This window comes from Nicotiana attenuata, unplaced genomic scaffold (genome assembly GCF_001879085.1).
Source record: "Nicotiana attenuata strain UT unplaced genomic scaffold, NIATTr2, whole genome shotgun sequence".
NCBI classification, from domain to species: domain Eukaryota; kingdom Viridiplantae; phylum Streptophyta; class Magnoliopsida; order Solanales; family Solanaceae; genus Nicotiana; species Nicotiana attenuata.
Window position 1 is genome coordinate 527,352 of NW_017670362.1, and position 22,936 is coordinate 550,287.

The 22,936-nt window shown below is 35.4% G+C and overlaps 3 protein-coding genes across 3 annotated transcripts in view; 2 read left to right on the forward strand and 1 right to left on the reverse strand.

Moving 5' to 3' along the window:
- The window catches only part of LOC109238365 (protein trichome birefringence-like 19), a 32,091-nt gene extending 27,470 nt beyond the window's left edge, over positions 1-4,621 (forward strand). Inside the window, exons 2-3 of the mRNA XM_019404798.1 lie at positions 2,912-3,350; positions 4,029-4,621. Coding sequence (XP_019260343.1) covers positions 2,912-3,350; positions 4,029-4,339 — 750 coding nt within the window. The 3' untranslated portion in view covers positions 4,340-4,621. The remainder of the gene's footprint in view (positions 1-2,911; positions 3,351-4,028) is intronic.
- Positions 4,622-4,803: 182 nt separating this feature from the next.
- LOC109238366 (protein trichome birefringence-like 19) lies at positions 4,804-10,089 on the forward strand. The gene is made up of 4 exons (XM_019404799.1): positions 4,804-5,268; positions 5,403-5,541; positions 8,173-8,462; positions 9,434-10,089. Exons 1-4 carry the CDS (start codon positions 4,904-4,906, stop codon positions 9,954-9,956), a joined length of 1,317 nt encoding a protein of 438 aa, XP_019260344.1. The 5' UTR covers positions 4,804-4,903; the 3' UTR covers positions 9,957-10,089.
- A 5,637-nt stretch (positions 10,090-15,726) lies between these two features.
- Positions 15,727-21,084, reverse strand: LOC109238367 (sarcolemmal membrane-associated protein). The gene is made up of 6 exons (XM_019404801.1): positions 20,680-21,084; positions 17,601-17,723; positions 16,999-17,175; positions 16,822-16,903; positions 16,314-16,378; positions 15,727-16,216 (listed from the first exon to the last, which is right to left on the reverse strand). Exons 1-6 carry the CDS (start codon positions 20,968-20,970, stop codon positions 15,926-15,928), a joined length of 1,029 nt encoding a protein of 342 aa, XP_019260346.1. The 5' UTR covers positions 20,971-21,084; the 3' UTR covers positions 15,727-15,925.
- Positions 21,085-22,936: the final 1,852 nt, after the last annotated feature.

Sequence of the window (22,936 nt, forward strand, 5' to 3'; positions counted from 1 at the left end):
GCCCTTGCCATATTAAGAATAGTTCTATGTTTGCTTTCTACAACTCCATTTTGTTAGGGTGTATAAACATATGAACGTTCATGCATAATACCAAGACTAGATAGCAGGCTTTTGAAATCAGTACTTAAAAACTCACTTTCATTATCAGTTCTCATAGTCTTAACTGTTGTAGAGAATACATTTTGAACTTGAACAAGAAAATTCTTTAGCACAACATAAGCTTCAGACTTCGAGGTTAACAGAAATATCCAATTATATCTACTATAGTCATCTACTATAGTGACAAATAACCTTCTTCCATCATGAGTAGGACATCTGTATGACCCCCAAATGTCACGGTGAACTAGTTCAAAAATGGACTTAGTTGCAGTATTACTAAGCTGAAAAGGAAGTTTAGTTTGCTTGGCTATTGGGCATACAGTACAGTTGTGACTGTCACTAGCAGTCAGCTTATTTAACTTGTCTACTCTTCTTATTACATCTAAGGGAGCATGTCCCAATCTCATGTGCCACAAACAGCTTGAGCCTGCAAGAGGGAGAGCATTAACTGTAGATGCACTTTTATTTGTCATTTGAACTAAAAATTGTTCTGAGATACCTCCTTTAAGCACATAAAGTCCATGTTCCTCTTTACCAACCCCTTCACTTGACCACTGTAAAGATCCTGAAAAATACAAAAGTCAGGAAAGAAGCCTACCATACACTTTAGTTCCTTGGTGAGTTGTGAGACTGAGAGTAAATTGAACTTAAAGTCTGGAATGTATAGCACATAAAAATCTTCTGATTATCCAACACAGATGTACTTCTTGTGTGTGAAACTAACACTGCATTACCATTATGAAGATGAACTTTATTTTTCTCTGTTGTAGGAAGTGACTTATGTGTTTGTAGTAACTCAAGTCTAGATGTCATGTGATTTGAGGCTCCAATGTCAATTATCCAATCACTATTGATACACTGAGACAAAATGCATTCACATGAGTTAGAATACCTGCAGCAGCTATTTTGCTAGATGAGCTAGAACCTTCTGCACTTCCTTTGGAGAGCATTTGAACAATCTGCTGGTATTGCTCCTGAGAGAAAATGGTTGTGTCTGTGTCATTTGTGGTGTCACAGGGTTTACTGAAATGAATCCCTTTTGATGATGAGATCCAGTGTCCAGCTGATTTGCGCAGCTGATGTGCTCTTCCTCTACTGCAAAGTTTGGATTACCTGCAAAATTAGCATAGAGTGCAGGTGCTCTTCCTTTCTTCTTAGACTTGAAATCTGGTGGATAGCCTATAAGCTTGAAACAATTTTCTTTAGTATGCCCTTTGTAATGACAATATTCACACTGAACATTGTTCGTTCTCTGTCTATAACCTCCACTTGTTACATTTGGACCTTTATTTCCATACAAAACAGTGCTCTCTAGACCTTCTGCAAGCTGTGTAACCTGAGCCATGCTTACAAAATTTCTTTGACTCTCTTGATCAACAAGTAGTGAATAGGCCTTGTTAATGGAAGGTACTGGAGTCATCATTATAATTTTACTTCTAGATTGTGCATAGGAGTCATTCAAACCAATAAGAAACTGCAACAGTCTCTGAGCCTCAAAGTGCTGAGCATATTGTTTAGACTTAGGACACGGACACCCTGGGGAAGGCATTAGAGCATCAAACTCATCTCATAAATCTCTCAATTTTGAGAAGTAGTCTGCTACAGTCATGGTTCCTTGAGTCAAATTGTGCATTTCTCTATGAAGAAACAAAACTCTATAGCCATTCACTTTGTCAAATCTTTATTTTAAATCTTCCCACACCTTGTGAGCACTAGATGTATATAATACGCTACTCAGCAAACCAGGCCTAACAACATTCAGTATCCATGACAAAACAACAGCATTAACCTTTTCCCACAGATGATGAAGTTCTGGCTCGAACTTTGATTTTGGAAACCTTCCATCAACAAAACCTAGCTTACTTTTGCCTAGCAGACCAATTCTCATAGCACGACTCCACAAGGCATAGTTATCAGACCCAGTCAATTGAAAAGAGACTAGAGAACTACCTGGTGTGTCAGTTGGTTGTAGGTACAGTGGGTGATTATGATCGATAGAGGAAAATGATGAACCAGTTGGAGCAAAGTTGCCAAAAGTGCCATTAGCTAGTGTATTTGTTGTATTGTCGTCTTCAGTGCCAATCGCCATTATTGACTTCAGCTTTGAAGAAAAAATGCAACCCCTAGTTTCGATTTTGCGATTACTCTAAGACAATTCTGCACCTAATTTTGCAGAATTGAAGTAAGCTAGAAGCAGTGAAGAGAATCGAAGAACGACGATAGCCTAGATCATTGCCGATGGCTTTGATACCATGTTAGCTGTCATAGACAACTGATCTAAAGCTTGAGTGGAGAGAAGATTAACGCAGCAAGAGAGAAGAGAAACAAGCATTGTTTCATTGAATAGTTGCAGAAGAAAATAAAATGAAATCGTGTGTTTACAAACTAAGAGTACAGATATTTATATGTACTTCTAACTAACAACTAACTACTAACTACCTTTATTAACTAACTAACCAACCTAGTTAGTGATTACAATAATAGTTAACTATAGTTAAGTATCGGCTTGGTGATTCAATCCTTCAACACATACCTTGAAATGTGGTCGTGAATTCTTCTCTCTAGAGCTCTTAAAACTCAAATCCAATTAAATTTTTCTCTTCCCGACTTGACTTTTACATAGCAAATATTGGCATGCATGGCAGGACCTATATGCCATGGGTCTTATTGGAATAGGCTAACTCAACTACTCCCTTAAGCTCGTTTTTAGCCTGAATTAACTACTAAAATTTATGTGGCTTTACAATAGAACATGAAGATAATATTTATTAAGACACTAATTTCCCTATTTGATAATTTTCGTTTTTTACAGGTAGTACATCCAATCTATATCTCTCCCACTCCTGATGTCAAGTTCAAAAGGTGGAAATATACATCATACAACTTTACCATCGCAACATTTTGGTCACCACTCTTGGTTAAAACAAACTTGGATGGTCATAGGGACAGCGAAGTCTTCAACATTTATCTTGACCAAGTTGATGAGAATTGGACAAGCCAAATCAATGAGTTCAACTATATCATCCTTAATGCTGGCCACTGGTTTAATCGATTATACTATAAGAAAAATCAAGTAGTTGGCTGCTGGCGATGTTCACTAAAAAATGTTACTGAATTCCCAGTTCATTATGCGTACACGATGGCATTTAGGGCAGCTTTAAAAGCCATCAACAGTTTAGAGAAATTTAAGGGTACAACTTTTGTTAGGACTTTTGCACCTGCTCATTTTGAAGGTGGAGAATGGTATACAGGTCAGATCATTTTACGTATTTTCGCTTAATTTTTCCAACTGAACAATCGAAGGGGAGCCTTGGCGTAACTGGTAAAGTTGCTGCCATGTGACCAGGAGGTTACGGGTTCGAGTCGTGGAAACAGTCTCTTGCAGAAATGCAGGGTAAGATTGTGTACAATATATCCTTGTGGTTCGGCCCCTCCCCGGACCGCGCATAGTGAGAACTTATATAGTGCACCTGGCTGCCCTTTTTTCCAACTGTAACAATAATGAAACTTTACTTACTAAAACAGTAAAGTCGTTAGGCTTTATCATGACAAAAACAACATACCCAGTCTTATCCCACACTATGAGGTCTAGGGAGGGCAGTATGTATACAGGCCTTACCCCTACCTTGTGAGATAGAGGGGCTTTATCATGATAGCGGTAAATTAAAGTCACCTTAATAGGTAGGTTTTGTCATTATAATGCGTAAAGTTTAGTGATTGAATTTACGGGTATAGTGAGTAATTAATGTTCAGTTACTTTTGTGTGACTAAGAATAGTGATATTACTGTTATTGTTTTACTGGGTAAAGTTTAATGACTTTATTGTTGTAGTGGAATAAAGTTCAATTACGTACTTTAATGTGACAAAAAATTGTTTCGCGGCTTTATCTTTTTAGTGGATAAAGTTCACTGACCATAAGTATATACAGGTGGGGATTGTTTGAGGAAAAGGCCATTTACAAGCAATGAAATAGTTTTGGAGGGTTTGAATTTGGAGTTTTATAAGTCACAAGTGGAAGAATTTTGGGTTGCTGAGAAGGAAGGGAAGATAAAGGGGAAGAAGTTTAGATTGTTGGATGTAACACAAGCCATGTTGTTGAGACCAGATGGTCATCCAAGTAGATATGGGCATCTGCAGCCTGAGAAAGTGAAGAACAAAGACTGTGTGCATTGGTGTTTGCCTGGTCCTATTGATTCTTGGAATGATTTCCTGTTTCATATGTTGAAGATGGAGCAATAGGAGATAGGACGGAGCTAGAGCATTAGTTACTGATTCGAGTGAACCCAATTACATTTGCTTTGACTTTGTATTGGTATTAGAAAATTCTTAAATATGCATAAATATTTAATTGTAAACTCAGTAACTAAGATGACCTATAAAAGCTATGGCAAGTTCAGAACCCATAAGCTTCAAATACTGGCTTCACCTCTGGCATGAGATTCTTTGAGGAAAACTCTCTAATATTTGTTTTTGTTTGAATAATTTTTTTATTTAAATTATGGAAAATGTGTTGTTTTAGTACGATTAATTCTTGCGATTGGCTTTAGTGTAACCATTCATAATATAAAGAAATTTTATAATCTTGATAATAAAACTTTATGACCTCGTGATGTAAAAATTTCTTACACCTAAGGGTATATAATTTAAATTCATTATAATATAACTGGCACGTTGGTTGTGTCTCATATCAGTGCCAACTAGTCCTTGTTTAATTTCTTGATACCATTTCCACAAAGTATATAATTTAATAGTTAACTTTCTACTTCCTCCCATCTCTTCTTTCCCTTTTTCAATCCTCTATTGATGAAGCTCCAATCAATGGAGTTCCCTTGTGGGAAAAACTCCATTAATGCATCTCAAAGAACCCCAAAAATATTCATACTTTTAGCTTTAACATTCATCATTCTAGGTATTATCCCTCTTCACCACACTTCAAAATGGTATCATGCCAAAGATTTAGTAAACCATCAGTCTAAAAAATCACCAACATATCATATGGAAGAGATGGAGATAAAATTTACAGAAGATGAAACATGTGATATTTTCACAGGAGAGTGGATTCCGAATCCAAATGGTCCATATTACACGAACACGACTTGTTGGGCTATCCACGAACATCAAAATTGCATGAAATATGGAAGGCCTGATACTGACTTCTTGAAATGGAGGTATAGTGTGTTTAGTCTAGTACATGTATCACAATGTACATGTATCGTTCATGAATAAAATGATATATGTACAACAACAATTACGCCTCAATTTCAAATAAAACGATACAGGATCTGATTTGTATATCCAACAGGTGGAAGCCCAAGGGATGTGAGTTGCCTATCTTCAATCCATATCAATTCTTGGATATGTTGAGGAACAAGTCATTGGCATTTGTTGGAGATTCAGTGGGAAGAAATCAAATGCAATCCTTGATATGTCTCTTGTCTCAGGTACCATTTTCTTCTCTATAGTTCTTATTATTGTGGTTCATTTGCTTAAAGCCTCAACTTTCCTTCCATTCTGCATATAGTATTTGTACGTTCATTGCGTTATCTTGCTTTTGCAAATCCACCATTACTTCTCTAATTAGTGAAATGTTTATTAAGCGAGTATTGATCTTATGATTAAGGCTATTAATTAAATGTATTTACTAAAAAATGTGCATAAACTTTACAAAACAGATAATTATAAGACAGTAAAAAATACTTTGTAAAATACTATAAACCACCTTGTTCCTTGAAACTCTAGTTAGATCGAAGAAAAATGGATGTGCATTTTTCTTTTTCTTTTTCTTTTCTTTTTTATTTTCTTTTCTTTGCTTATCTTGGGTTAAGTCCACATAGCTTGTGGTTCGATGTGGAGGAAGGTTTGTTAACCAAAGATTGACATTTTTCAAGGTTTAGGTGAAATTAAGGTTTGAACCTGAAATTTATATTATTTCTTTTCTTGTGAATACGAAATTAACAATCATGTAGCTAGTCATCGTAATTCTTAAAGTGGTTATTTCATCAAAAAAAAAAAAAAAAAAAAAAAAAAAAAAAAAAAAAAAAAAAAAACACAGTACTACAAGAAGCTTAAGGGTTAAATAGTTTTTCCTATTGGTAACAAATTTTTGGACAAGTACTTCTCACTTTAAATAGAAAGTTACGACAATGGAATCTTGTAGAGTGCTAGTATAGAGTTTGTCGTGTTGCATTTTCACCTTCACAACCATATCAGAACAGAGGCAAATTTAGTTTAAAGTTTATGAGTTTTTACCGGCGGTTTCAAGTTAATATAGTATTAATTGTTATTTACAATCAAAATTAATAGATATTTAGTGAATTGTTTAATACATATCTAGGAGTAAATTAAATAATATAATAATACAAAAAATATAAATTATACATTAAAAGTTTAAAAAAAATAAAAAATCTAGCATGTTTTTAAAATATAAGCATTGCAATAGTATTAATTAAAGTTATTATGAAACACAAATCTACTATGACATCTTAGCATTCAAACAATTATTTATAATTTCTTATTAAATACTATCAAACTACACATTTCTCCTCTTAAAAAGTAAATAATCAATAAACGTTATAAGTACTATAATTTAAAATATTACTCCTTCATGAATAAATATAAAATTACTCTCAAATATCAAAATAATAAAAGACTGAAAATTTGAGAGACATATGAACTAAGACCAGCAAGTGAGATATAAGTATATATATATATATATATATATATATATATATATATATATANTGTTAACCATGTTCTCAATTGTTAAATTTTATAATTCTATGGTTCATTATTTAAGTTACTCTCAATCTTCATATCTATAGATGAATAGAACTCTAATCTATCATTCATTTGTTAAAAGAATTTGGGGAATCAATTGTACTAATTAGAAAATTCTACACATAATAAGAATTATTAAGCGAGCTTCGAATAATTGGTGTGTTTAAGGCACATAGTTGGGCGCTTGAGACAATAAACCTTACAGAACTAAGTCTTACCCGTAAACCTCAATGTGTTTTGCAAGTGCCCCGCCCAAAGGGTAAACCCTAAGTGCATCCCGAAAAAACCTTTTGAGACATTGGTAACATGTTAAGATATAATTATGATGCAAAAAATTATTTTCTAACTCAGAGACTATATACTTGTAAAATCCTATCAGGACTGGTTAGCTTAGTAGATCCGAAGTTCTCACCAGTTATGACAAACTTGTGATAGAATCCAAGCATGACAACGTGGGTTCCTAACATGTTATTCCCTCGAGAAATGTTAAGAAATGAGAGGATAACTGTCTTTTTTCAGAGATTTGTTGACAAATTCATTGACAACCAAGGTCCAACACCATGGTCTTTTTATCTTTTTCTCCTTATAAAAATGGTTTTTGGTTAATTTAAAAATATTTAAGCTCTAGAATAAGCCAGGGATCAGCAGGTTTTTCTATATATTTTACATCCTGACATAAACAAGATCGGTGCTTTTCTTTCTCTTTTTTAAGTCGAGGCCTGCTAAACACCGCATGTGCTTCTGCATGTGTCTAAATATTCGTTTTAGTACAAGAATTTAACTTTTATTTATTGACAGTGTTAACGAGTTTTTACATTTTCCGACTTCCTACAAAATAACTATACGCAACCATTTATGATGTGTAGAATTGTGTAATCAAATTTTACGTTGTTGATGGATATATAAAAGCTACACTCTTTTAATGTTGAGTTTAACTTCTATACATCGATATTGTTCTAGAAATTTTACGCTATCAAGTCATTAAAAGATAACAACAAATAATTACCTATAATGAGTGGAATAATGCAAAACAAAATTATACTATTAGTGTATATAAATTAACTATTTCAGTAAAAAGGTTTAACTTCAATTAACCGACAGCGTTAAATAATTTTTCGATCATCTGAAAATCAGTTATAGGTAATCGTTCATATTAAGTTGAATTAGTGCCTAAAAAATAAAGTAAATTACTTGTTATAATATATTAAAATATATTGATGGTTACATGACCCTATTGTTATGTGAGAATTCTTGGCTTTTTCAATTGTTTTTCTTGATTTCTTTTATTTTTACAGGCGGTATATCCAATTGATGTCTCTACTACTCCAGATGAAAACTTCAAAAGGTGGAAATATACGAGTTACAATTTTACCTTAGCAACATATTGGTCACCATTCTTGGTCAGAATGAAAGATACAGACTCTGATGGTCCAACTAAAACTGGACTCTTCAATCTTTATCTTGACGAAGTTGATGAGAAATGGGCAAACCAAATTGAAGAATTTGACTATGTCATCCTCAATGCTGGCCATTGGTTTACTAGGTGCAGTGTATACTACGAGAAAAACGAACTAGTTGGCTGCAGGTACACCTAATTTTAACTATACTCACTCACCTTACCCGCTATAATAATAAAATCGTAAAATTATCTCTTGTCATATTAAAGGAATTGAACTTACCTACTATATAACAGTAAAGTTACATAATTTTATCCAGTATTGCAGTATAACTTGATGGGTAACTTTTGCTACTACAGTGGTTTACCGGCTTTACTGTTATAGTGGGTAAATTTCAGTTACTTAAACGTGACAAGGGCGGATCTAGAATTTGAAGGTCGCGGATGCACTTTTCGATTCAATCAAAATATGGTTTGTATATGGGTACCCACTATTAACATATCACTATTTTCTAAGGATATATACATGTATATATGGAATTTTTTCCAAACTTTACGGGTGCCGGTGACCCCTCTACTTATTGCACAGGTCCGCCTCTGTATGACATTACTGTTGTAGTTGGTAAAGTTTAGTGACTTTGTTATAGCAGATACGGTTAAATTAACAATAAAGTCACAAAACTTTACCCAGTATTGCAGTAAAATTAACTAGATGGGTAAGTTTTGTTACTATATTGGATAAAGTTTGCCGATTTTACTGTTATAGTAAGTCAATGTTAGTTACTTTAACGTGACAAGGTCCTATGACATTACTGTTGTAGTTGGTAAAGTTTAGTGACTTTGTTGTTATAACAGATAAGGTTAAGTTAACAGTAAAGTCACAAAACTTTACCCAGTATTGCAGTAAAATCATCTTGATGGATAAGTTTTGCTACTATAATGGATAAAGTTTGTCGACTTTACTGTTATAGAGGTAATTCAAAATTACTTTAACGTGACAATGTCCTATGACATTACTGCTGTAGTTGGTAAAGTTTAGTGACTTTGTTGGTATAGTAAATAAGATTAAGTTACTTTGATATGGCATACAATAGTTTTATGACTTACTATTATAATGGATAAAATTCAGTTACCTTATGTGAAATTAACCCGCTATGCAGGTACTGTGGACTTCCAAATGTTACTGACCTCCCATCTAGTTATGGCTACCAAAAGGCAATTAGGACTGTTTTGAAAACCATCAACAACTTGGAAAACTTTAAAGGCATAACTTTTCTAAGGACTCTTGCACCTTCTCATTTTGAAGGTGGAGAATGGAATAATGGTGGGAATTGTGTGAGGAGAAAGCCATTTTCAAGCAATGAGACAACTTTAGAGGGTTTCCACTTGGATTTATATACTATTCAAGTTGAAGAATTTAAGGCAGCACAGAAGGCAGGCAAGAAAAAGGGAAAGAGATTTAGATTGTTGGATACAACACAAGCCATGGTATTAAGACCAGATGGTCATCCAAGTAGATATGGACATTGGCCAAATGAGAATGTAGTGTTGTATAATGACTGTGTTCATTGGTGTTTGCCTGGTCCTATAGATTCTTGGAGTGATTTCTTACTTCATATGTTGAAGTTGGAGGGCAAGAGATCTCATGAGGAAAAGCTTCAATTAATGAAACAATGGAGCTAAGCAAAAGGTTCAATATTTATTTTCGTAACCATTGAATTCATTGCACATCTATAATTACGAGTTTAGAATTTAATATTTGTTGAAATGTTAGTAATTTTTCACATATATATTTATGTTTCGTGTAAAAATAGAACACGGTCGAACCTGTTAAAACTACACAACATTGACCTCTGGAGACAAGAACTACGTTCACAGGTAAGCTTGAAGTTTAATGTGATGAATTTCTCCACAAAAAACCTTCGGTAACTCTCCAAATATAGGGCGTTATAGCAGACGTAACTATTAATTCGTGCCATTTGGTGGTAATGTCCAAATGTTATTGTAATACTACTTTTCATTAAAGTAAGGCTGTATGGTGGGCCGGGCCCGGGCCTAAATGGGCTAAACGGGCCGGGCTAAACGGGCCTGGGCTTAGCGGTCCCGGGCTCTGGCGGTCCCGGGCTTCGCGGTCCCGGGCTTCGTGAGCTCAACGGGTAGGACCAGCCCGTGACGGGCCTAAGCCCATATGGTCCTGGGCTAAATGGGTCGGGCTCGTGGGCTTAGCGGGCCTAACGGGCTTTTTTTATTTCCGGGTTTTTTTTTTAATTTTTTTTATTTAAGGCAATTTCTTGTAAACCATATGTGTATGTATATATATAAATTGCTCTTATGCATGGCTATATAAATATATGTAGTATATATAATATAGAAATCTAATTATTAAAGTGTTTGACGAAAATGTAAAATAACAAATCAATAGTAAAACTAAATTGGCATGCATAATAAATTAATAACAAAGTACAACATGAAGCATAAATACGTCTAATAATTTTAAAATAACACAAATTGTTGAAAAATTTTAAAGACGAATTTGCGGATAAATACCCTCAACACAATACTTTATATGCCTCCTTAAAATGCCTGTGGTACACCCTGAACGAAAATTTAAGACTCTTCCACAGTTCTTGCACTTTAATATTTGGCCTTCTTCATTTTCTTCAAGCACTTCATAGTATTGCGAAACAAATAAGCGCACTCTTTCCGAACGAGGCATGATTTAACTTGAAAATTGAGATTGAGACTTGAAGTCTTGAAAATTGGAGATTGAGAGATTGAGAGAAATTTAGATTGAGAAATGAGTATTGAGTATTGAAATGAAGAAGAGGGAGGGGGTACTTCATAGTGTTAGAGAAGGTTAGTTTTGTAAATTGGAAAAAAAAAACGGCTATTTGTTTCAATTAATATGACCGTTGGTGGTCATTGGGGGTGGGGCCCTCATTTTGAAAAATCTTGTTTTGTAGTATATATAGTACTACTTTTCATGTAAATATAATATATATAGTATACTAGTATAGTATACTAGTATAGTATACTATATATAGTATGTTATGTATATATATTCCCTATAATTTTTTCTTGTAGTATATATTGTATGTTATGTATATATATTCCCTTATATATTTTCTTGTAGTATATATTGTATGTTATGTATATATGAGCCTTATATATTTTCTTGTAGTATATATTGTATGTTATGTATATATATTCCCTTATATATTTTCTTGTAGTATATATTGTATGTTATGTATATATATTATAGCTTATAAATAATTGCAAGTTAAAGACAAAAAAATATTGCAAAGAGATATTCAAGGGCATGTCTTGTAATTTTTATTACCAAAAATGACAATATCTTTCTTAGTCTTCTTCCCCCAATGGAATGAGCACAACAAGGTCTAATACCACCATTAAAAGGAAAAAAACTAAAAGAAGATATGCCAAAGTACAAGTTACAACCATAACCTACATTGTATCTCTAACAAATCTCATAAATCCTTCAAGGTTCGGAGGAGGTTCCGTTGGTGGTGGCGGAAAGAAGCTTGTTCATCACCGCTTCCGGGCGAAGCAGCATCCTCCGGCAAGTTCGCGCTATCATTTCTTCATAAGCTTCGTCTATCTCGGTTGTGATTCTACAAGTCCAAAGTTTCTTCTTTCCGAGCGGATCCAATCTCTGAATAGTACTGATTTTCCAAGCTCTCCCTCATAGATGCTCTATGATCACCTATTTGAAGTCTTGCTTGACTGAAAGCGCTCTCTGATGCAACTGTTGAAGCTTGAATAGATAAAATATCCCGAGCCATCCTTGCAAGAACCGGAAAATGTTTTTCCCTTGCCTTCCACCATTCCAAAAGATCAAAGGTGCCGTCTGGATTCTCCTTTTCAAGTCCCTGCGACAAATAAACTTGAAGCTCATTTAGATGTGAAGTCTCATCAAAATTATCACCTTGAGAACCCCTAAACTCCGTCCAAGATTTAAGTGCTTTTAGGCCCGCAGCTCTTTTAGATGATTGTGAACTAGACGAAGTAGGGGTTGGAACATTTGGCCTAGCATTATCTAACGCAAGTTGATAAGCATTATAAATTGTTTGAGCATTTATTTTAATTGAGGCTTTTGCCTCTGCAAGTGTAGAAAATTCCTCAACTGAAAGATCTAAAGCCTTATAAATATTTGAGTACCAAAAGTGAGGACCTCCTAATTTCATTGTAGGATTTAACATTGCAGCAACACCATAAATAGGGGGGATAGGGAAAAATATTTTTTAAACTTTTCTTTCATTGCATTTATAGCAAGTTTATAAATTTCCCCACCCTCCGAAAATTCAACAAACAAATCACATAGTGCTGCAATATAAACTAAACAATTTGAAATAGTAGGATAATATTGTCCAGAAAATGCATTTGTAGCAATTTGAAAATGTTCTAAAAAATCTATAAGAATTTTTATATTCGTCCAATCTTGATTTGTAAGGATTTCATCATCATCCTCACCACCAACACGAGCATTAAACGTTGCATTAATTGGGTTTCTATATTCATATGCAACTACTAAACTTTCGTACATATAATTCCATCTAGTTGGACAAGGTTTAGGAACCTTTCTTTCTCTAAGGCCAAATTCATCACATTTTTTAAAATACTCTCTAAGTCTACTTCTACGGTTTGAATAAAAAAGCCAATTAAGAGCCATTCTAACCTTTTCAATTTCTAAATTTAAAATTCTCATACCATCACCGACGATTAAATGGTAAATGTGACAAACACATCTCACATGGAAACAATTACTAAATGCAGGATTTAGTGTTGTTGTAAGTATGCTATAGCACTAGTGTTACTAGAAGCATTATCCATAGAAATTGCCATTATTTTATCTCTAATGCAAAAATATCTACAAATATCTGCAACAGTGTTAGCAATAAACTTACCTGTGTGACGTGATAATGCGTTTTTGCATTATCCACTCCTCGTCTATCCAATGACTTGTAACAGTTAGATAATCACAGTCATTATTACTTCTACCAATATCAGTAGTAATAGAAATCCGATTAGTTATATGAGTAAATAAATACCGCAAATATTGTTCATATTCATGTTTATATTTATAAATATCGCTCTTAACTGTTGCGCGAGGCCAACCTTTATAAGTAGGATTAAAAACTTTTCTAATATAATGCACAAAATTAGGGTTAGAAGGAAAAGTATATGGTAAGCACATAACAGTAACCATCTTTGCTAATTCTTCACGATCTTTATTAGGATCGTAATATAAAATACCACCGGTCACAGTGTTAATTCCTGGTTGAACTAGATTTGAACCTGTACTAGGGTTAACCGCAGTATCTACACTTGTCCCCTCTTGCTGCGCTTTCATTTGTAAATATTTAACTTTATCTCTAGGGTGTGTTTGTATGTGCCTAGCCAAACTACCCGTACCGCTACGGTCTCCAGTATATTTATGCGCCAGCAATTTCCCACAAGTTTTACACCTAGCCTTATTTTGTTCTCTTACTTGAGTAAAAAAATTCCAAACTATTGATGTTTCTAGGCGTTTAGAAGGTTGTCTATTAAAAGTAGGGGTTTCTACAGGTGGGTCGGGCGGGGCATCAGTTGGGTTATTAACAGGACTAGTAGGTGAATCATCTAAATCCGGTTGGGTTTCATCTACATCCTTATTTTCCTCATCATTTTCTAAGATAGTTTGATTAGGATAAAGAGCATTCATAACTTCTTCATTTAATTGTTCATCTTGTGCAACATTATGGCAAAATTCACTATCGGAAAATTGAAAACAAGGGTTATCACTATCAAGAATAATAGGAGCAGCAGGACGGGTAATAGGTCTGGGTCGGGGAGCCGGGGGAAGGGTAGTAGGTTGGAGACTACTTTCACCAATTTTAGCTTTTCCCTTACCACCAAACATTTTTTTCAAAGAAAATGCCATATTAATTATAATTATGCAAACTAAACACACAAAAATATATTCTTAAAACTTAAGAGTTGGAACGAGTTTACCGAATTGCCGAACAACTTCTTGAAAATTGAAAATCGTTGAAGACTTGAATACTTCAATTCACCAACTTCACAATTTTTCACGAAATTGCAATAATAAAATAAGCAATTATAGAAGAGAAATTAGATATAGATTGAGAGAGATTGAGATAGATTGATGAATTGGTGAGTAAAAATGAAAGAATGAGGGGGTATTTATAGTTGAGAATTGGAAAAAAGTGTAATTATATAAAGTTTGGGGTTAAAATAAAGTTTGGGGGCCAAATGGCTATTTTTTAAAGTTCCAAACGGTTGAAAATTAAAGGCCAACGGCTAGATTTTAAAATCTGACCGTTGGTCTTTTTAAAAAAAAAAAAGTTTTTTTTTAGAAAAGAGCCGTTGGAGCCCGTTAGGACCGTTAGGCCCGGTTGAACCGGCCAGGACCGCCTGCCGGTCCCGGTCTCGTGGGCCTCACGCAAGAGACCAGCCCGCCACGGGCTTTCTACACCATCAGGGACCGGCCCACCAGGACCGGCCCGCCGGAACCGTTTAGCCCGTTAAGACCGCGGGCCCGGTCCGGTCCCGGTCCCAGACCGGCCCACCATACAGCCTTACATTAAAGCGTTCAAACAATAGCTGCTAACCAACTAAACACCCCCACCCTCTACAGGAAAAAATTAAAGTCATGTAACTAAATTAAATAAGGTTAAATTGCTTAATTTAGTGTAAACATCAGGTATAAGTATTTTAAGGGCGGATTTAGCTTATAAGTTATGAATTCACGTGAACCCCGTAACTTTTGCCCAAATAGATATTTGACTGTGGACCTAGTTATTATTGTATATTATCTTGAGGTAGTTATAGGAATCTTTAGACTTCAAATCCAAAATTCACCTTTGAGTATTTTTCCTCTGGATTCAAAGAGTTATCGCGTGTTGTATCATTAACTCGAAGGGGGATTCCTTGCTAAACCGACATCGTGATGCAAAGGCTGACCAGTTCTATTATATCTCTCGTGGTTTCCACTTATATCATAAGATAAGTATAGCTACCTCCGAGTCGATCTTTGAAAATATGTAGCTCCTACTAATTATTATGGGCGTTAACTGCATCAAAAGAAATCTGTGATCAACTGTAAGCAGTTGAAAATGGACCTATGATTCATGGGGGGGATGGGGGGGGGGGGGGAGGATAATTCCCTTTTCGCTTCACATTTTTGAAAATGGAAGTAGATGGATTCAGTCGACAATGCTTCTCTCTGAAAAAAATAACATAAAGCTCATGGAATTCATCGGCCATTCTTGACAGCTATAAATTTTCTTTTGAAAAACTTAACATTAAGTCAAATTTTATACTAAACGTAATATTTTTTGAAAAACTTATAGGAATTTGACAAATTTTAAGCTAAAACAATTACATCAAGCAAAGTTATCGCGGAACATTCCTGGTCTCTAAATAAGAAGCATTAGAACAAAGAACAGAAGCTAGTTACATTATAACCGAGTAGACAATACTATTGTGAATATTCAAATATTTCTAGGCAGAAATTACAGGTTATACATGTTCCTTCTCAAGCAAACTACATTGTATGCAGGGACTTTTTACATTTTATACATTTAAAAGTTTAACAAAAATTCACGAAGCAAATACTACTGGGCTCAACTCTAGAATGATATCTTAATGAATACCAAAATATGGAGTGCTAAAATGTACACAACGAAAGCTGACCTAAGCAACATAAGCTTCTGCAAATTCTCCATTCTGCCAGGCTTTTGACGAGGATCAACAATATAATCTGAAGAAACACGTCCCCTGTCGATGCTGCTTCTTGTATACCTATTCCGGGCAGCATTAATATCGGCATTGCTAGCTTCAAGCTTACTCCAAAGGCCATTCAATCTTTCTAATTCCATCTCCTTTAGATGGACTTCGTTAGCTAGGCCCTCCGCCTGGGCCTAAAGTAGGTAAACACAAACAATTAGGAGCCACAAATCGATAGTTGCATAACAGAAGCCAAATATAAAGAGAATAACAAACGAGCAGGTCATTCACCTGCTTTGAAGCAAGTTGCTCCATTAGACTATGAAGCTGCTTATCCAATATTTTCTCTCGCTGAGCTGAAAGAAATAGCATGAGAGATCGTGATTTTGGGCATATCATGTTATAATATGTCATTCTTTAGGCTCATCATGTTATAAAATGTCATTATGTAGCTTTATTCCCCTAAAATTTCTAACTAGTTTACCAATGTTTATTTAAAATAACGTGCATGGAGATATGAAATAAACCAGTTTCTTTATAAGCATGAAGTGAAAGAAATCTTAAAGACACCAATCTATCTATAATGGTTTGACCATACACAATAGGTGTTGATGAATCTCGATGAACGAATACATCAAGCTAATTCGACAAGTTTAATAGCCTTTTCCGTTTCAGGAAAATAAAAAAAAGACCCTTTCTCGTAACTTATAATCTTATAATGGAAAATCTAAAATATAAAAAGGGTGCCACTTTCATTATACACAATAATGTAAGCTAGTATATGTTCGTAGTTGGGTACCTGGGGAAGGTTGCTTGAGCGCATAATCTTGAATTTTTGCCCATTTTTTCTCCATGTCATGAACTGCTTCTTCCATTGATGTCTAATATAAAATAGTTCAGCACAAGCTATGGAAAAGGAGGAGAACCAGTTTACATTGGATATTATGATGCAACAGAGATAAACTAAGCTACACACCAGTTCTTTCTTTCTCTCCTCTAATTTCTCCAGCAATGCAGAATTTGCGGATTCCTCATCTTCTTGATCTTCACCATTATTTTTAATCAGAAAATCATTTGATTTAGACTGGCTGGCTGCTGCAGCCTGTGCCTGTTCTAACTCTGACTTCAAGTTTTCCTCAATTAAGGCCAGTTCCTGCTAATTGGATATGATCCATAAATCTCGTTCTATATCAATCAAGATCCCAGTAACAGAGATGATTGTGTATAAAGGAATCAGTGGACTGGATGAAGGTTAATATAGCCAGAAAAAACTTGTGAGAACTTCAGACATTTGATACAGGCGATCATGTAACTTATCCATTAATACAATTTGTAAAACAATTTGTACATGATATCTTCTACTCCATGCATAACTACACAGAGGACTGACTCATCTGTTGTGCATGCTGGTGAGCTTATATCAGTTTATGGCTACATGGGACATGCAGAAAAAAAAGTTGAATTCTTACTTAACTCTGAGAGAGAGAGAGAGAGAGAGAGAGAGAGAGAGAGAGAGAGAGAGAGAGAGAGAGAGAGAGACTCATAAAAGACTCTTTAAAGGAGGTGGTTATGACCAACCTTCAACTTGCTGTGTAGAAGGTCTGCTTCCTTTGACTTCTCCTGAATCTTATTCTCATAACTTGAGATAGCCTTCTCATACTCGGAATTTTCTTCTTGCAGAGTAATTTCTCTTAATTGTGCCTGCCATCAAGTTAGCACAAACTATTATACGTAAATTTCCAAGCTCTAAATGCATATTCCAGGGCATTCAAAAGTATCATCTTTGAAGTCCTTAATATCTAGCCAAAGAACTCAATAGCGTTGAGACATAATATAATAAATAGATAAAAGTGAGTTGTCTTTAACAGCTTAAGCTTTTACTTGAAATGGTAACGCACCTCCAACATGGTATCAGAGCAAGCAGAGGTCTTGCCCTCGTGTCAGACCACCACCCATTATTAAAAAGATTTTCACGTGCTTGGCTACTGAAAAAGAATCAAGCCCGCACCTAAGGGGGCGTGTCGAATACATAATTGAATCCAAGCACTTGGACATTCTTTTTGATATTTGGTGGTGGTGAGACTTGAACCCAGGACCTTAGCCCGCTTTGATACCATATGGAAGTGTGTGATCATCTCATCTAAAAGCTTAAGCTGTTAGAAAGAGCACACTTTTAATTTACTTAAATTATGTCTTCAATAAATAGCACCATCTCTTAATCTAATACGGCATTCCAAGAATCATAATTATACAGATTGTTAAAGTTAATAACAAAAGCAAATACAAATTAAATATAATAGTTAAGCAATAGGAGAGCTAGTAAAAGTTTCGTACTATTAATAACATCCTCACCTATTCAAAGAATACAGAGGAAAGTAACGAGAAAACTGACACCTAGGCAAAACCTTCATTGTATTCATATCATTTGGAAACTTTGTGTAATACATTAAGCAAGGTCCTATGCTCTACTTCTAGCCAATTGGAAAGATAAATCTAATTCCAATACTTCTGCTCTGGGGCTGTTTGGATTCTTCTGACTTCTATAATGTCAGTGTGAAAAGCAATTAGGAATGGCAAACATCCCATAAGACTTGCTCTCTCAATGAAGTAGCCTCCTAGTATATCATATCTTTGATCACAAGAAAATAATGAATATTGACATTAGTATAATTTTTGTTTATGCAAAATATTTGTTGCTATAAATATATGACTTATATATCATATCTTGACTGGTCTTTAGATCCAGATAATGCAAAGTGATGAATTGCTTAAAGCAGACTGAGCTTTAGCTTGAGTGAGACGAAGGCAGACATCTCTTTTTTGGACTTATTTTGCTTGAACTGGAGCTTTGGACTTGACGAGGTATTTTGTGCTTACCCTATTGAGAGCTTTTCCATTCTCTCTTCACCAGACAAATAGACAAATAGGCAATCTGATAGATAGATTATCGCTATCAGCAAGCTCCCACAGGCAATGGAGTAGAAAGTTATAAATTTATTAAGTTCTGATCCCATCTTCTGTCGAAAATCTGAAAGCTCCTGTTTGTGGCTATACCAGGCATATGGAGATGTAACATAAGTGACACACAACAAGGATCTTCCAGATGATGGATGGGAAATTTTTGACAACGCGAGTTGTGTGCGTGAAGCAAGTGGTATCAGCCATAGCTAGTATAAAACTTTGACTGCTTGCTTTAGGGGATGCCACCTATTTATATCTAGAATAAATAAAGTGTGCCAGGGGCCATTGAACATTTTTCGAGTTTAACGATTTAACTGTTTTCCTGACCTCGTGTACCCAACATAATCAATAATAACAATATCAGACCTAAGTTAGCCGAATTCACCAAGAAATCAGGGGAAACAGGCAGTTATTAACTTAGCGGTTCAGATTATGTTGGCATTTTCTGTCACCGGATTACAATAATTTCTGTATGCATAGGGAGTTTTTAGCAGCTATTACAAGTCTCCTCCATTAAGCAAAAAAAAGAAAAGGGAGACCTGAAAAAAGTGAATCTTTGCAGATAACTTTTTCTCCTCAAGTTTCACTCAACCTTTCTTCACAAGTTCTAAATTTTTCCCCTGATTCTATTCTCTGAATCCATTCAAAGGTCAATTTTGGGATACTTGAGCTAGACCTCCAATTTCCTGGTCCTACTAGTTGAGTATGGCTTGTTCTTGTCCTACACCATAAATTGCTTGCTGAAACAGATATGGAAAGTATTGGTTTTAAATCATGTTACTTGGACGATAAGGGCCGTACACCAACATATGATTTCAAAAAAATCACCGGAGAATGTACTCCTTCAGCAATAGTTTCATGTGCAGACACTTCTATCAGCTCAATATGAGTACTCTCTCTTTCCACTTTATGTGTCGTAGTTTGGAGTACGAGGATCAAACTGACTAATGTTCGGTGTGAATTTGGACACAGAATCTTCAAGCTTTTTAAAATAAAATTTACATATTTGGAAACTACGTAAAAAGTACTATAAGCCACAATAGTTAACAATTCAAAATATTTTAAAATATATATGTGATTGACAACAGCGGTCAAAGGAAAAATCCTTTCACATAAAGTGGAATAGAGGGAGTATATATTTATAAAGTCAGCACCCATTATCACAAAGGGGTGATAAGTGTTGTTTAAGACAAATGATTAAAAATCTTGATCGCCTCTAGAGGCATTTTACACAAAATGTTGAATCTTTACTATGTCTTTAGTTGGCTCCTACAGCAATAGATGCACCCACTCCTATCGGCACAATATAGGTATAAATTTATATAAGTCAGCACTCGCTGTGACAAAAGAGTGACGAGTGTTGTAGAACTCTGCACACATCGATCTAAAAATCTTGATCGCCTCTACAGACAACAGTACAAATCATTTTTTTCACAAAATATTGAATCTTTACAATGTCTTTAGTTGGTTCCTTGAGTAACAGATTCAGGTGCACTTATTGCTACTGGCTCAACATTATATTGTTATACAAAGTCAGCACTTATTATCACAAAAGAGTAATGGGTGTTGTAAAACTCCACACACACTGACTTAAAATCTTGTTCCGCGTCTTTACAATGTCTATAGTTGCAAACAAAATAAATTAAGTCATAAAAAAGCTGAAAATGAAAAAGAGGGGTAAAGTAGAAAATTTGACCTGTTCTTTAGTAGCAGAGTGAGCATTAAGTTGAAGAGCGAGAGCATTATTAGAAGCAAGGGAGTGAGCGTGGAGATGAGGAAGACGCTGTGAGATGTCAGGAGGAGGGAGTCTGAGCCGTAGATCTTGGATCGTACGGCTAAGAGAAGTGGCCTTTCGATTCAAATCCTGAAGGTAGGTTTGTTGTTCTGGTGTAAAGATTAAAGGAATCGAATTGGGGTTGTTGTCATCTTCGTCGTTGCTTTGCCCGCCGCCTACTACATCTGCTGCCCATGCCAATAAACCCGCCATTTCTTGCTCAGTTTCTAGAGAGCGTCTCTGATTTCTTCTTAAGTAGCAGTAATTCCTCTAACTTTGTTCACCCTGCCATGGATGTTTAACTGTGTTAACGAAAATAACATAAGTTGCCCTTATGTTGGGGTAAGGTACAAAATAATTCCTTAAATATATTTTTGAGCAATTTTGGTCCTTTAATTTTGTAAAATTAGTACTTTTGGTCAACCTCAAATATTTAATAAATTTTGACGGTTAGAATTAATGAAAAATATGAAAAGGAAGAAATATATAACTTGTACTCAAATTTGGAGAAACATTGCTGTAATTTCGACTATTTTTTATCAATTTTTTTTTTATTTAGTACATTATTTATCAATTTTTTATTTAGTACAGTTTCTATAATTTTTTATCTATTTTTCAATGTTTGTCGAAGTATCCTGGATTTGATGGGACTTTTGTTTACCTCGAAAAATGTAAGTAACAATTAAAAATGATTTATGGTTTTAAAGATATGTGATATATTCTAATACTAGTGATTATACAAGTAATATTGAGCTTAAGCAAGAAGAAATAATGAACCAAATCAATGTTGTTGGAACAGTAGGGGCCTCGAGCTTGGCTATTTAGGGACCTCGAGGTCAGCTGAGACCAATAAAGTATGAACAATAAAGTAAAGGCAATAAAGTTGAAGAATAAATGTAGAGCACGTTAAACAAGAGAAGAATAGAATGTTATATTGTAGTGAAAGATCTCAGATGCATTACAAAATGATTGGGGTCCCCTTTATATAGGAGAAAACCCCAATATAGTACATTCCTCGTAAAGGTAAAAAATTCTATTGGTACAAGTGTATAACGGCCTAGTACGGACCTGTACCATTTCGTACAAACCCTATCCTTTAATTAATGCCCTGGTCCACATGTCCTTAAGAAATTCCCGCTCTTTCTTGATTGACTTCGAGATTGTGATGCCTTCGATGCAGGTCGTGCCAGGCCTTCAATCAGCTTCCTCGAGGTGGGTATCCCTTAGCCGGATTTGATCTCCACCTCGGGTCTCCAAGACTCGAAACTAAAGCCCGATTTAAGACTTCAAAATCATGCTCATCGATTTTGACCGTATATAGATAGTCCCCGCGTTTCTTAGAATGAAATAATATGAAACGATTTGGATTCCCGAAGTCATTTATGATGACACCAGTCTTATGACGTAAGCGTTGAAATGATCGAAGCATCTTGTCAATTCATTTCCCCAAAAATAATAAATGCACGTCAGAGCCGGGCGGCCATCATTACTAGTGAACCGTCGCCGCCTTCTACTATATTTATTCGATTTCTCTTCTCATTAAGGATCTTTCCACCCTGCAATATCTATTCTCTTCTATACTTTTCCCCAGTTCCTCCGTTGCATCAGCTCAAAACCTTGTTGGTTCCCTTATTTTCTTCCTTCTTTTCCTAAGGCACTGATGGCAAAAACTTCCAAGTCTGTTCCTCAGAAAGAAGAGAACTCTACTTCTACTTCCCGTTAGGCCGGTGGTAAATCGCCAGCTTTTCATGAGATCGTACCGAGCAGATTTTCCTTAAAGAAGGACTTTATAGTCGAAAACCCTCCCGACGTTGGGCCGTCGAGAGCATGCATCGAGGTACATAAGGTCAATTGAGGAAAGTCATCTCGATACCGTGAGGAGGGAGTGCAAGTGGGGAGAGGAGGTCGTTCTGCAAATACCTTCTCGAGGGGAAGACATCACAACTTACGTGAAGGGATTCCTGAGTGTATATACGTACCCTTTTACATTGGGTCCCCTTGATCCGCTTGTGCTTGAATTCTGTCGAAGATATCAAGTAACCCTGGGCCAGATTCGTCCGTCTTTGGTGGATCGTAATAATGATAAGGTTCTTCAGTGAAAAGGCCGGGCTCGAGTTCACCCTTAGCCACCTCATCCGATTATATCGACCTCAACATTTCCGAGGTTTAATCAAACTCC

Bases quoted from the DNA above. Each gene is read 5' to 3' on its own strand.
- LOC109238367 (XM_019404801.1), bottom strand. From the start codon at position 20,970: ATGGCGGGTTTATTGGCATGGGCAGCAGATGTAGTAGGCGGCGGGCAA. The intron at 16,379-16,821 runs GTACCCAACTAC...TATTTCTTTCAG, and splicing joins GCTCAAGCAACCTTCCCCAG to CTCAGCGAGAGAAAATATTG. The intron at 16,217-16,313 runs GTGAATGACCTG...TACCTACTTTAG, and splicing joins AGCAACTTGCTTCAAAGCAG to GCCCAGGCGGAGGGCCTAGC.
- LOC109238366 (XM_019404799.1), top strand. From the start codon at position 4,904: ATGAAGCTCCAATCAATGGAGTTCCCTTGTGGGAAAAACTCCATTAAT. The intron at 5,542-8,172 runs GTACCATTTTCT...TTATTTTTACAG, and splicing joins TGATATGTCTCTTGTCTCAG to GCGGTATATCCAATTGATGT. The intron at 8,463-9,433 runs GTACACCTAATT...CCCGCTATGCAG, and splicing joins AACGAACTAGTTGGCTGCAG to GTACTGTGGACTTCCAAATG.